At 45.8% G+C, this 14,669-nt stretch overlaps 3 protein-coding genes across 9 annotated transcripts; 2 read left to right on the top strand and 1 right to left on the bottom strand.

The window, feature by feature from the left end:
* Positions 1-138: 138 nt before the first annotated feature.
* LOC100843156 (serine/arginine-rich splicing factor 11) lies at positions 139-5,370 on the top strand. 7 transcript variants are annotated; one of them, XR_002964128.1, is made up of 5 exons: positions 253-1,279; positions 1,642-2,146; positions 2,482-3,497; positions 3,623-3,704; positions 4,100-5,370. XR_002964128.1 is itself a non-coding variant. In XM_024460252.1 (3 exons), exons 1-3 carry the CDS (start codon positions 253-255, stop codon positions 3,308-3,310), a joined length of 2,361 nt encoding a protein of 786 aa, XP_024316020.1. In that variant the 3' UTR covers positions 3,311-5,370. The 7 variants fall into 7 exon arrangements, 1 of the variants encoding a protein (XP_024316020.1); XR_002964132.1 differs by having other exon boundaries at positions 3,623-4,423; positions 5,042-5,370; XR_002964130.1 differs by having other exon boundaries at positions 3,623-4,423; positions 5,000-5,370.
* Positions 5,371-5,935: 565 nt separating this feature from the next.
* Positions 5,936-8,111, top strand: LOC106866010 (chaperone protein dnaJ 20, chloroplastic). Its single transcript, XM_014898491.2, has 2 exons — positions 5,936-6,573; positions 7,618-8,111. The coding sequence occupies exons 1-2, from the start codon at positions 6,160-6,162 to the stop codon at positions 7,756-7,758; spliced, it is 555 nt and encodes a 184-aa protein (XP_014753977.2). The 5' UTR covers positions 5,936-6,159; the 3' UTR covers positions 7,759-8,111.
* A 520-nt stretch (positions 8,112-8,631) lies between these two features.
* LOC100822025 (translocon-associated protein subunit beta) lies at positions 8,632-11,028 on the bottom strand. Its single transcript, XM_010232175.3, has 6 exons — positions 10,748-11,028; positions 9,644-9,742; positions 9,454-9,562; positions 9,260-9,331; positions 9,133-9,138; positions 8,632-9,047 (listed from the first exon to the last, which is right to left on the bottom strand). The coding sequence occupies exons 1-6, from the start codon at positions 10,921-10,923 to the stop codon at positions 8,928-8,930; spliced, it is 582 nt and encodes a 193-aa protein (XP_010230477.1). The 5' UTR covers positions 10,924-11,028; the 3' UTR covers positions 8,632-8,927.
* Positions 11,029-14,669: the final 3,641 nt, after the last annotated feature.

The raw sequence follows: 14,669 nt of genomic DNA, 5'->3' as shown, positions 1-14,669 counted from the left end.
TATCGAGGTAAGGATTTAATCCCCAGCTCATCTCTCTCTGAAAAAGAAGAAGGAATAGCAGGAATAAAAGCCCATGTAGGCCGGCCCAAGACGTTGGCGGTATTATTCGCCGTCATCCTTTTTGATTCCTTCCGTCCGTAAAATCTAATCTTTCTCGGCTTGGCTCGGCTGCATCTCCTCCTCTTCCTTCCTTCTTCTCCGCGAAGCACGAAACCCTAGCTTAGCCTTAGCTCTCTGCCGCCGTCCCGATCCATGGCGGCGCCCAAGCCCATCTGGGTCCGCCAGGCGGAGGAGGCCAAGCTCAAGTCCGAGGCCGACACCGCCGCCGCCGCCAAGGCCGCCTTCGACGCCACCTTCAGGGCCCTCTCCGCGTCCGACCAGCCCCAGGACGGCGACCTGGACCACCACCACCTCGAGTACAAGCCTTCCTCCCCCGCTGAGCAAGCCTTCGACCGCGACGCCGACTCCGACGACGACGACGACGACCGCCCCCGCGCCCCTCCCGGCCCCGTCGACTCCTCCAAGTCCTCCGCCGCCGGCCCTGGCATCGCCGGTGGCTCTGCTGGCGCCCCGGCCACCTTCACCGTCGTCGGGAAGGACCGCGACGGGCGCAGGGTCTCCACCGGCGGCGCGCGCGTCCGCGTCCGCATCTCCCCCGCCGCCGGCGTCGGCGGCGACGACCTCGATGGCGTCGTCAAGGACAACGGCGAAGGGTCCTACGCCGTCACCTACGCGGTCCCCAAGCGCGGCAACTACATGGTCCATGTCGACCTCGACGGCTCGCCCATCATGGGGAGCCCCTTCCCCGTCTTCTTCAGCGCAGCAACCGCTGCCACCACTACGTTCCCCACCACGCTCCCGGCCGCCTCATCAGCCTACCCCAATATGGTCAACCAGACCATGCCCAACATGCCGAACTACGCAGGCTCCATGCCCGGTTCTTTCCCCAGCTTGCTCGGCCTCATCCCTGGCGCCTCTACTGGCTCCTCTGGTGGAGTCGTCCTGCCCGGGGTTGGCGCCTCGCTGGGGGAGATTTGCCGGGAACACATCAATGGGAAGTGCACGAAGGGAACGGACTGCAAGTTCAGCCACCCGCCGCAGCAGCTGCTCATGTCTGTCATGGCTGCTACTTCATCTGTGGGTGCGCTCAGCCATGCTCCCATGGCACCCTCTGCCGCAGCCATGGCAGCTGCTCAGGCCATCATGGCTGCCCAGGCACTTCAGGCACACGCTGCTGCGCAGATGCAAGCTGATTCCAAAGCCGCCGCACAGTCTACAGGTAGCATCTCCCAGTATTTAACAAATTCTCTCATCATGCACATGTATGCTCTAGTATAGTACCAGGTGTTTGACTGATGCTGCAGTGTTCTTCCTGACCAAGTTGAAATCAATAATGTACCTAACAAGTTTTTTACTGCTTTTCTGTATAAGAGGTGCTTACCTTAACATTACATTGCTTAGCTAGTGTACCTAGGAACTTTCTATTTTGTTAACCTAAGTTGCTTACTTACCATTCTGTTGCCTTAAGTTTTACTGAAGATGTTGTATATATATGCATGCTTTTCTGAGTTGGTGTATGCACTTGAACATTGATTTTCTGTTTCTAGTCTTGCCGCTCACGTGCATGTTGCATTCTTGTAGGTTCGGTGGATAAAGCTGAGGCACTGAAGAAAATGGTGCAGATTAGCAACCTGAGCCTGCTTCTTACGGTGGAACATCTTAAGCAGCTATTTGGGTACTGTGGCAAAGTTGTTGATTGTACCATCACAGAGACAAAGCAAACTGCTTATGTAGAGTACTCCAAACCCGAAGAAGCAACTGCGGCATTGGCGCTCAATAACATGGATGTCGGTGGTCGACCCTTGAACGTGGAGATGGCTAAAACTCTCCCTCCAAAGACTAATCTGGCAAATAGTAATTTGCCTATGATGATGCAGCAAGCCGTTCAGTTGCAACAGATGCAATTCCAGCAGGCACTGATGATGCAGCAGTCAATAGCAACTCAACAGGCAGCTGCACGTGCTGCCACTATGAAATCTGCCACTGAAGCAGCAGCAGCAAGGGCTGCTGAGATAAGCAGGAAGTTGAAAGCAGAGGGCTTTGGCGGGGAAAATGTGGAAGAAAATGATGCCAAAGGGAAGTCGAGGTATTGTTTGGCTCTTTGGATGTTACATATATTTGTGACAACCTTTTCCTTATTTTGTTAACAGATAGACCATGTACCTTTTTTTTCCGGTCTACTTCTACATTATGATATTAGGACCACATTTTACTTGGCACTTGTTAGAATTGAAGAGATAGCTTTAGTTTGGGACATGCTGTTCTGATATTTGTTGGATATTTCACCATTTCTGTTTATAGATCTGTTGATTCGTGGAATTTTTGGAATATAATGAGAGATATCTCTAAGTAGGAAGTAGCAGCAGCACTTCTTTTGGTTTAACTGCAGAAGGAACCCTGACCAGTTTATTTGCTTTACAGGTCACCATCACCCCCTTCTCGTAGATCCAAATCTCGGTCAAGATCACCTATCAAGTACCGTCGGAGTAGGCGGGACCACTCCTACTCTCCCCCTGTTAGACGCTCCCGGGAGCACCGATCGCGGTCTCCGTCAAGATCTCACCACTCGAAGTATGGCAGCGAACGATCACATAGGGATGACAGCGACAAGTACAGCCGGTCTAGGAGAAGAGAGACTGACCGTTCTCGTGATCATTATTCCTCTAGTTCAAGGAGGAACAGGAGCAAAAGTATAAGTCCGAGGTATAAGAAGTCATCAAGAGCTGATTCTCGCTCACCAAAGCGGCACAGGGAAGAAGAAAGTTTAAGATCATCAAAATCAAGAAGGTCAGCTCGTGCTGGTTCAAGGTCACCGCGACATCATAAAGGAAGCAAATCATCACCAACACGTGACCATCACTCTTCTCGTCGTAGCAGGCATTCAAGATCCAGATCTCAAGAGAGAAAACATCGTAGCAGTGATAAAAAGGATGACAAAAAATCTGAGATGCATGATGACAAGAAAAGGTCTGTTAGAGGTAATAGAGGTAGCAAAGATGAAAGATCTGCAAAGGAACCAGTGGAAGATAAGAATGCGGACACTTCTGTTGTTGCTCATAAAAGGAGTTCATCAGTATCTGAAGATGAAATGCCGAATACTGAGAATGGTCGTCATAAGAAGTCTAGACATGATGCTGCTTTGGAGGATGATAAGAGGAAGAATGAAGAGTCTAACTTGTCTGACATTAATGGACAACACGGACCTAAAGGAGATGATGCTTTAGGGGGCAACAAAGAAACTGCTATGTGATATTAACAATGTTTACCTGAGCTGCCATGTCATTCAGCTAGCTGATTGCGGAATCTACTCAATTGATGGATGCATAGCTGAACTGGTGTTTGTTATCTCCTTTCTGATTTAGGAGTTTTATTTGCAGGATATGAAGATCTTTGGAGAACTTGAGTGCCGACAAGAGTGTTCTTCTGATCTATAAAATGTATTTCTCATCAACTTAACTGGTGAAGATTTGCTTCTTGGAGCAAACTTCTAAATGTAACACTGGAGCTTGTAAGGTGATTTAGTACAGTGAGGTCAAAACCAACCATATATTTGTCGTTGCAGGCTCTTGATTCCGTGAAGAGTAGGAGCTCATTCTGTGGTGTCGATTGAAGATTCAAGGGAGTGCGCGCTTATCCATTCTCAAGTAAAGTCCATTATAAAAGACTATAAACACCTTCTATTCTAGGCTATGTTACATTTCAGTTGGCATGCTTTGGCTGGTGCAATGATCCAAAGATGTTTCTCTACATACTGAGTTAACTTGCTTCAAGTACTGTATTTTTTTGGGCGTATGATTCTCATCATGCGTGTTCTGTATCAGTAATGGTAAAAAGTTCAGTTGGCTTAATAGATCCCTATGTTGAAAATGGTCTTAACAATCTTTTACTTTGATGAATATAGATGAGTGCTGCAGAATATACTGTGGTTACCTTGTCTGCTGCTCAATTCGTCTACATAAAATTAATGTTTGTGCCATGTCATTCATTATCTTCTTTTCCTTTCCTTGTTTTCTTCCTTGTCTTCTTTGCTGAGTAACAGGGATCCGGTTGAGAAGCCAGTGTAAGTGAGGCAATTATGGAAAAAGTCCAGGGGTGTTCCCTTGATAGTTCCCAAGATAAGCAGCGTGTCTTCAAATATTAACATTCCTTGTATCTTGTTTTCGCTGTTTTGTATGTTTGTCCGTTTAGTAAGCTATACCTCTGCAAAGAGATACTTTTTGCCAGTTGCTTCTTACCTGCTGTGGTTGGTGCTGTGTTTGGAAAAACATGTGCAGGTTTTTTGAAAGCTGATTGCCGTTGGAGCATGTTTTGAGAGGGGGGAGTCAGCTACACTAACTTTTAAAGCTGCTTGTGTGTAGAAGAGGTAAGGGGTTTAAGCTATATGAAAGTTGGCAAGAGTTAACACCAGAAATACTGTCTCCGCTGGACTGTGCTATTGATTAAAAAAAAATCTTGACATTAGTTTCTCAATAAGTTAGTGTGTTAGCATTTCAGTGTTTTGGTTGTATTGTATCTTAAGAAGTCGCAGTAGTTATCCTTGTTCTGGCCTTTTATTGCTTTGTCTTGACCACTGTTAGGTGCTAAACTGATGGAGATGACAAGGTGTCTTAGGAGTCACGGATTGGTAGGTTGGTATTTTTGGTGTCACTGGACGGTGGTGTTCTTTTAGAACAAAATTGGTCGGTGGAGTTTTTTTAGAACAAATTGGTCGGTGGAGTTGAACTAGAGGTAGATGACAAGATGAGCAAATGAAGTACTCCTTTGATCCATATTAATTGGCTCAAATTTTGCCCAAATATGGATGTATCTATGCCTAGATACATGTAATATTTTGACAATTAATATGGATCGAGTAGCAGTATCAAGGTGTTGTTTGGATCTGACGAGTTAATGGGTTCCTTGTATGAATTACTAGTATTTGGTAGCCATTTGGTTTCAGATGCTGCGATTTTGATCAACATTTGGTCCTGAGGTGACACAGTGATAGCAAACCAATGGCGCCGGACGATTGGAGCATCGCAACGACAATAGCAAATTCTTCTCTTTCAATCCATCGGAGGGCACTAAGTAGAGGCTGCCTTTGTTTCCGGTCGTCCTTATCATAGTCCTTTGTTAATTTCTCACGAGGGAAATGGTACGTACGCCTATAGTTTAGTGTTAGTTTAGAGGCGGCTACAAGAGCCCACAAAGATAATAACCAAGTTGGTACCGGATCCGATTGATGTACATGCAACCATAGGAAATTAACGGCGAGAATCAAATCTGTGTATACAAACATGTCCGCATCTTATCAAGTGTTCTTTTTCTGTATATAGTAAGTGTTTCTACGATTGCAAATCCTATCCACCCCCAAGTTGATTAAGCATTTGACACGGTCGTAATATGCACGCACGCACGCATGCTTTTGTGGAGCATGTATGAATCACTCTTAAACAGTTTTATAAATAAATAGATGGTGGATGTAAATATGTACTTCCTCCGATCCATAAAAACTATCTTGCATTTTACGTTAAGTGCATTTTACATTAAGTTAGTATAAGTTTTATACTAAATCGGCAACGCTTTTTATGAGTCAGAAGTATTACTTTTACTTAGGTGGAAGTGGCAATGAGGATGGTATTTATATACTATTGTGTGGACAAAAGACAAACCGCCAAGAAGACAAACACCATAAAAGTCACAAGATGAAGATGGTGATAACCACCAGCTCTGCTATTGCTCCTCTTTTTCCACTCAGTCAAATGTGAGAACCAAATCAAAGCAAAAAAATTACAACCACACATGTGCATGGCTTCTTTGGGGAAGAAAAGAAGAAGAAAAATAAAATAAAATAAATTGTGCTGCTAGAGCAATCCTGAAATATATGAAATAATAGAAGCCAGGAAAAAGAAAAGGAAGAAGAAGAAGAAGGACAATAAAGGCAACAAGAGGAGGACAGGAAAAGGACTCGACACATATCTTCTCCACGCAGGCAGGATCGAGGGCTTGAATTGAAGGCTTTCTTTCCATCTCAAAAAAGCAAAGAAATCCAGCACCACTCTTGGCTTCCGACCAGATCAGGGCAGAGCAGCAGCAGTTGGTGGAGACATCCAAGCCCAAATGCCCAACCTCACCACTACTTCCTTCCCCGCCGCCTCCGGTGGCGCGTTCCGGCGCCCCGCCGCCGGGCCTCCTTCGCGGACGCTGCTGCGCGCGCGGGCAACCACGGCTCGGCAGGGCGTGCGGACGGCGGAGCAGCAGCAGCAGCAGCCGACGTTCTACGAGCTGCTGGGGATCTCGGCGGAGGGGACGAGCTTCGAGGACGTGCGGGCGGCATACAGGCGGATGGCGCGCAAGTACCACCCGGACGTGTCGCCGCCGGGCGCCGCCGGGGAGCACACGCGCCGCTTCATCCAGGTGCAGGAGGCCTACGAGACGCTCTCCGACCCCAGCCGCCGCAGCAGCTACGACCGCGCCCTCGCCCGCGGCGTCTGCCGCCTCGCCTTCTCCCCCGCCTCCCGCCACCACCACCAGGTCTCACACTAATCCCTTTTACTTTATTTATTTATCTCCTTCTTTGGGATGGTCATCTGCTTCTCACGATTTCTTCCGGGCAATTTTGTTAGTCGGATTAGTAATTCGTTCTGGGATTTTACTCCCGGAGAATGCTTACTTCACCTTACAATTCCAATTTCGGATCTAGCTCATTGCTTCTGGAAGAGAAGCTTTTCACTGGAATGAACCAACTCGTTTGCAAATTATAGTTTGTTAAAGCATGGCTTTGTCATTGCAAATCCTGGTTACTAGTAATCACGTCTCATCTTTAGTTTTGTGTGCTAGAGGATTTAGCTTGTGTACTATGGTAATACCCTTGAAACATTTTAGCCTATAATCTTCAATACCAAGCTTTTTTTAACAAAAATACCTTAACAACTCTGTGCTGTGTTGTGCTGTGCTGGTCTGGCCTATTCAATTAGACACTTCTATACTCACGATTTAACATCTAATGCGTCCAGTCTGCCTTAAGATGGCTGATTAAATAGTTGGAAAGTATTTGACGCCTAGGGAACAAAACTTGAATGGAGATCTCCAAGTTTATGATCCAATATCCTTGTGCTTGACTTTCCATCTTTAACTTCTCCATATGCTTGATATATCACCTTTTGCTGACAAACATACACTAGAAAAATACAAAAACTATCCCCTTACATGAGATGCATACGAATATGAATCCATCTAATGCAAAACATATATGCATGTGTGGCACCGTGATGATTGAGCAGTATATTCTTCAAAACAACAGGGGTCGTTTTCATGTACCTCATGCATACCTAAGATTATATGAGCAATTGATTTTTTTTAGAAGTGATGTCTTACGTGTAAGGATGAAAATAGCAGGACTGGACTGCGTTTGGTGATATCTAATTTCATATCATTTATCATGATGCTGATTTGGCAATGTCTATGGCAGTTGTCAACCGTTGTTTGTACGCTCCTTTTGACTCCGAAATATAGTACATATGTAGAGCTTTCTTTGTTTCCAAAACTAACTTGTTCTCTGTGTGAACCATACCACAGGAGCAGGAAGAAATGTCTGGATGGAGGACATCTTGGGAAGGCCAAATTGCTGAGCTGAAGAAGAGGAGCACCGTTAAGGATTCAGAAGAGAACCTATCCTGGGGAGCTCGGATGCGCAGAAGAAGGGCTGAACAATTGTGACAGTAATCCTAATAATCGTAATAGACACTAGTCGTATGTAGCATCTGAACTGTTTATATCTTCTAGTAGCAAAAAATCAGAAGAGTGTGCCTTGCATGCAGAAATAAAAAACTTTCTGTACCAGATGCTTAAGCATGGTTAGGACTGGAGAACAGCATCACTAGCTTACCAGTTGAGGTGTGATGAAGATTATATCCAATTAGTCATGGTACATATAGTTCTAGCCTTATAGGAGATAGGTGCCTGGCTATATGTAAAAACTCAACTCCTTGAGTCTTGCCTGGTCCGATGTAAATATAACCAGATAAAAAGAAGTTCCGAATTGGTGATTTTGACAAGTGGAAATTTGTTGATCTGATGCTTTTTCAGTGGTTGGAACTATTAGCAGAGAATGGAAGAAAGATTGTAAGCCATACACCATTGGAGATTCTTCCATGTCAGTGTCAGCCTGGCTAGGTATTGTTCCAGCTTTCCCAGTGATGAGGTGGACTGAGTGATGGTGTTGATATCAAGTGTTTGCAGCCACCACTGGTGATGCTGGTGATGGATAGAGATAGGTAGAGAGATACGTTGCATCTCTGCAGGTAGCTCTAGTGGATGAATTCATGTGTCACTCGTAGTGGATGCAGACATGCAGTGAATACATATCTTCTTGTCTGGTTTAATCAATTGTTCCTGGAGGTTTTACTTGTGGATCGATGTACACGCAATTTATATATATTTCTTGTTAAAATCTACCTGTACCACAGAAAAAGGATTGAAGAACTGGAGTGTAAAATGAACCATCCTGAAAATTAATCGGCAATCCATTTAACATCTCCACCTTTCTAGGATTTATGTTTACGACATAAATATTACAGTGGTAATAACATATTAGTGCCAAGAAGGGGGTGGTAATATCATATCAAAATGTAGTCAGCAATTTTTTTTACACAAAGCACAAATGTGTGTATTTTTCTACCAACGGAATCCAACATTAGTGGAGATGCACACATAGCAACAGATGGACGGAATCTCAATGATTTCTAAGTTTCAGAAAATGTACTCCTCTGGTTTACGACAAAGGCAACAAAAGCACAGATAACTAAAATTACAGTGTCACTTTGCTCAACTATCAAGAGTCTCTCCAGGTAAACAGCCTGCTACCAAAACGGTGAACCACAGATAGATCAGCGTCTCTTCTTGCCTGCTTTTGCCCCACCAGATTTTGATGGGCTCGCGACCAGGTAGATAAACGCTGCAACGAAGGAAACAACTGACACCAGCGCGCCATATTTTGCGACGAGTTTCTGCATTTGGACATTTTTTCTTAGGATCTAACACCATGATACATCATAGTAAAGCTTATGTAGAGAAGAAATGAAAGAACATTACCTTAGCCTGAACAAACGTATGGTAGCAAATCCAGCATTCCAGGACAGGAGTGTCAGCACCACAAAATAACATCAAAACATCAGAATTGTTAAGACAGACCAGAATGCAAACGCACACGATTACTAACCCATTCAAACTTCTTCACTGGGGGCCTTTCAGCAAGTATGTCCAAGGCAAGGATGGGAGTTGAAAAGGCCTCCTTCAGCATTCAAAATTATCAATTCAGTGACAGGAGTTGAGAAATTGCGAAGACAGAAAAAGAAAGACAATAGAAGCGAATGTACAGAAAATACAGAAGTATATACGAAAAGTAGATCAAACCTGAAGTACAGCCTTTGTGGGAACACGGTATTTAATAACCGCAGGGGAACCTTGAAACCTGCCCTGTGCTTTGGTCTCCAAGACAAACACATGCGAAGCAGTGGCACCACTAAAAATGAATAGGATAAGAGTCATTTCTGTAATACTATACAGTAGAGGCACGATGAGATGCATTACAAAATGTACTCACGGGTCAAGCCTTTCCAATGTCTTTGAGACCTCTCCAGAAACAAGCTCGAACGCTTCCTTTGGCCAAGAGTCATCAGTGATGGCCACATCATAGGCAGTTCTGCCAAAAGATTTAGAACATGTTACAATAACTTAATACATACAACTGCATATCATATCACCCAGATAGGAAAAGAAGTCAAACAAGAAAAAAAAATGAAGCTTTTCCATGCAAATAGGATTGCACATTCAGGGGTAAATAATAAGACATAAAAGATGAGACCCTAACTCTAGCCACCCTCCCCCATGACAACAACATCTTCCCCTTCGGCAGTGATACACAAAGCCTCATTGCCTTCTCTTGCAGGTTGGTCCTTTTGCTCATGATTGCATTGATTCCTTGGAATTTCTGTAATACCATACAATGAAACAGGCGCTGTTTGATGCCCAAATTTGGCAACAACAGAATGCTGCTAATGGATGGGTTCAAGATGTTCAGCCCCCTGCGGTTAATGACAACAAGTACGGTGTGTGGCCAGATATCCCACCAGCAGCTCAACAATTTACAAGGATCAATCTAATAACTCGGCTACAATATAATGAACCCTCCCTGCAGGATGGATTACCGCCAGAATTGAATATTCAGGATGATCCTCTAGGATGCCTGCGATGATTTTTTGTGAACAGCGTGGACGATGAGCTGGTGGTGTGGAGCAGTTTGAGTTTGAGATGCACAACAAAAACCCTACATCACTACTGGCAATGTAACACTGGAGGCTGTTGCAGCTGCAGCTATTTCCCCCCTTTGCTAGCTGTTTGTTTCGACCAAAATTAAATCACGCATTCATTTCACTTGTCTTGCAGCACATAACTAGATAAGGAGAGCACTAGAAGAATAATCGATTGAACTCGCGGTTACAGATAATTGGCAGTAAGCTCTAGGCGTAGCAGTTAAGATCAGTCAATAGACGGACATAGGACGACGCTGATTTATATTGGCCAAATCGTTGTGAAATAAGTACTCCTATATCAGAGCTAAACCCCTAGTTTCGTTGACCAACGGGCAGATCCAATCGCGGATCCAGAGGAGGAACAAGAAGGCGAGAAGAGAAGCGGGGGAACTCACGCGGATCCCTGGTTGTAGAGGTCGAGGGAGACGGCGAGGCGCTCGACGCCGGGCTTGGGGCGGGAGAGCGCCACCTTCTTGTGCGCGACGATGAAGGGCGCGTCGCCGGCGGCGGTGGCGGTGAAGGAGAGGGCGGCGACGAGGAGGGCGAAGAGGAGGGCGGAGCGCGCCGCCATGGTGCTGGGCTAGGGTTTCGTCCGCCGCCGGTCCGGGAAGGGGAATGGATCAGATCTCGCTTTACTCTTCTTCTTCTTGGGATTGGAACAAGTTGATCGTGTCAGCCAGGGATAGCAAATGTCTAAGATGTCCTGTGAGGCTGCACGTAGGACCCACCCTTTTTCTTTTTCTGGAATCCAACTCCAGTTCTCTCGCCTTATTTTGCTGTAGCAGTACTATTTCGCGTTTTTTTCATGCATTGAGAGCATCAATTGTTTTCTTTCTTCTAATAGAGAACGACACATATTATGATGTAAAGACAATCATCGGAGACCATCTTTTGTCTTTGTTGTCATCGAGCCAGGAAGTGTGCCTTGGCTTTTGGCAAAATTCTCCCAACATATTCTCTCTCTTTTAGGATAGTAGGATGGTTATGTTTTCTTGACGGGACATGCCGAACATCTTAAAAAGAGCAAATGTCTTTATGCTACAATAATTAATGATATATGATTGATCAATGTGTAAATATAAACATGTACAATTACTTCTAAGAATACTCGATTGGTAACAATGATCACTCACCTTCAAATGGTTGTTTTTTGATCACTTGTTAAATCATCAGAAATCATTGATATGCGAACAAAGACAGTTGGCAAACCAAAACCGATACATATATATGTATGCCTTCGCTCGTATATGTGAATAATCAAATAAATGGTTACCTAATAGTAATAGTAGCACTTGAAGAAGCTCGTAATATGTCTGTCGTCGCTCGTATACGTGAATAATACGGAGTATAAAATAAATGAGTCCTATAATACTAAAGAAGCTATATAATATCCAGTGGCAGCGGTGGCGCCAAAGAAGACCACGGGCCGACTTCGACTCTTTCGTCCCCACTGAGGCCGACTCCTGCAGCGTCCCCAGCTTCTTTCTAAACAGCTCTACCGACACGTTCATCTCCATCACATCCCTGCATCACGCATGTATTCGATCGATAAGTATATATATACACATATGGTAATTCAATTAGTTTGATCTTTCACTACAATGTATTCCGTATAACAATAATGTCTCTTCTTCACTGTGCAATTAATAAAACCTATTCCACGAGAAATGAAGACTCGGAGAGCATACGAGATTACACTTCCTCGGTTGTAACATATCGACGTGTGGAATTTCTGTTGAATTTTTTGAAATTTGATCAGATTTATTTATAGCAAAAGAATTGTCAACACATTCATGTACGTAGTGCGGCAGATCACTACTGGATTTACAGTGACATATGTTTTGATACAAGATTGGCCAGACTTGATTAAGTTTGACCGTTAACAAAAATTATGTTTCTTGTAGTAGTATTTTGGAACGGATAGATGAGTATACGTATAAGACAGGGGGTAGTGTAGTGTATGTATTTACCTTTGGATGGACTTGACCAAAGCATTGGCCGACTCACTGTTGATTCTGGCAGCAGCCATATCGTCCATGAGCTTCTTCAGCTCCGTGTCCGACTGCATCCTCTGCACCCTCTCGTCTGCCACTGACTCCCTCAGCGTCTTAATCTCCCTGCATTGCAATTCCCATCAAAGTCCACCCAATTTTGCTTGCACAACTCCCACCCACAGTACATCTGTATTCATATACTCCCTCCGATCCATAGTAAGTGTCGCTGTTGTACTAAACCATCGACAATTATTGTGGATCCAAGGTACTATCAGGTACGTACGTGCAGAGGTTTTGCAGCTTGCGCTGGTGGTCATGGCCGGAGAGGGCGTTGCGGAGCTGGCGGGCGGTGGCAGCAAGCTCCTCCGTCTTCTCCTGCCGACCGTGGCCGTCCTTGTCGCCGTCGTTGAGCAACTCCACGAGTAGCGCCCGCTTCTTCTTCTCCACCAGGCTCCGATGCTCCCGCAGCGCCTTCTCGGCACCCTTCTTGCCGTTCCCATCGCTGACTCTGAGGAGAGCCAGTAGGCGGTTGATGCCTTCTACCTCTTCTTCTCCGGCGCCGGTGGTCGGCCTCGTGTCCTGCATCAGCGCCATCGCTAGCTCCTTGTTCCTCCTCATCTTCTCCTCCTCCACCTTGATTTCGTTCTATACACATTAGGTTGATTAATTTAGATTTAGTTGATCAGCGACAGATTGGGCTGCCAGATTAGATTTAGTTTAATTAATTGAAGATTGAGAAAATAAGATCAGATTAGGCTGTACCTGGAGCAGGCTGTTGGTGTGCTTGTTGGAGGAGTAGGAGGCCATGCTGCGGCTGCGAGAGGCAGCCCGAGCCGATGACGATGGGTGGCGGCAGAGGAGGTGTAATGGCGGCAAGGTTGATGATGGTGAGGAGTAGTAGTGGCGATTATGAGATTGCATCAAGGTGAGGACTCTCGGAGCTGCGACGGCGACCGCCTGCCACGTGAAGCTCGCCGCCGCCGGAGACAGCAGCGCGCCGCCCGCTGCCTGTTGGACCATCATCGCCGCTGCCATCGGATCTCGCAACGACGATTCAGCTAGCTCAACCTTTGCTTCTTAGCTATATCTAGCTTTTCCTTCCAAGATCCAATCGAATTGATAATGTGATACCTAGCAAAAACAAAGATGATATTTAGCTGGTTCGTACATATATATATGGGGCTTAATCGTTCGTATCGTAAAGGGGTACATCTCTTTTTAAAAAAAAATCTTGCCGGACAAGAAACGGTCGTAATATAAGTTCTAAAATTAACCGTGCCAGGAGGACTCTTAACTTACCGATCAAGATGAACTTATACGAATAAGGAGCTCGGTTTCTTCGTCTTTAGCGAATCGGGGGGGGGGGGGGGGGGCAGAGGAGGAAGAAGAAGATGTGAAGAGAAGCGGGGGAACTCACGCGGATCCCTGGTTGTAGACGTCGAGGGAGACGGCGAGGCGGTCGGTTGACGCGGGCTTGGGGCGGGAGAGCGACACCTTTCTTGCGCGCCATGATGAAGGGCGCGGCGACGGTGAAGGAGAGGGCGACGACGAGGAGGTCGAAGAGGAGAGGGAGCGCGCCGCCATGGTGCTGGGCTAGGGTTTCCGCCACCGGTCCGGAGAGGGGAATGGATCAGATCCCGCTTCTACTACTACGACAAGATGTCCTGTGAGGCTGCACATGGGACCCACCTCTTTCCTTCTTCTTCTTTTTTTGAACATAAGAACCTGCCTTTTATTCTCAAAGTAAAGAGCCCAAAGGCCTCGTACACAGCACTAAAGCATGACAAACAGAAATACAAGATAAATAGAAATACAATAAAGCATGGCCCTAAAGCTACGTGTCTAGAAGCCCATGCAAGAGCACGACACGTATGAACCCACGTGTCCGAAGATAGAAGCAGCATGAAGCACCCATGTCGGCGAGCACTAGCATACTGTAATTCCGCCATCTTGGACACGCCGTTGTCGTTGAAGATCTTGATGGCGACCAAAAGCAGCAATATGACTTCCTCCTTAAATGCGAAGGGAGGAAGGATTTGGATTTGCCGGGGCAAGAAATCTTGGGGACAAACATCCACCGGCGGAGACAAGTTGGGCGTCCAGAAACTCATCAAGAGGACCGCCATACGCCTGCTGCGAGCGGAACCACTGAGTGGGCCTCCCTGTAGGGAGGTTATAGATCGAAGCAGGAGGCGTAGCCTACCCAACAAGTTCAAGACGCTACGATGAAGCACTGAAAGCTGCTGGCAAAATGGAACAAAGGACAAGATTGCAAGCAGCAACAGAACAGGAGGCCCTAAGATGGCCAAATCAAGATGGAGCA

The sequence above is a fragment of the Brachypodium distachyon genome, chromosome 2, assembly GCF_000005505.3.
Source record: "Brachypodium distachyon strain Bd21 chromosome 2, Brachypodium_distachyon_v3.0, whole genome shotgun sequence".
NCBI lineage: Eukaryota > Viridiplantae > Streptophyta > Magnoliopsida > Poales > Poaceae > Brachypodium > Brachypodium distachyon.
This window is presented reverse-complemented; position numbering and strand designations above follow the sequence as displayed.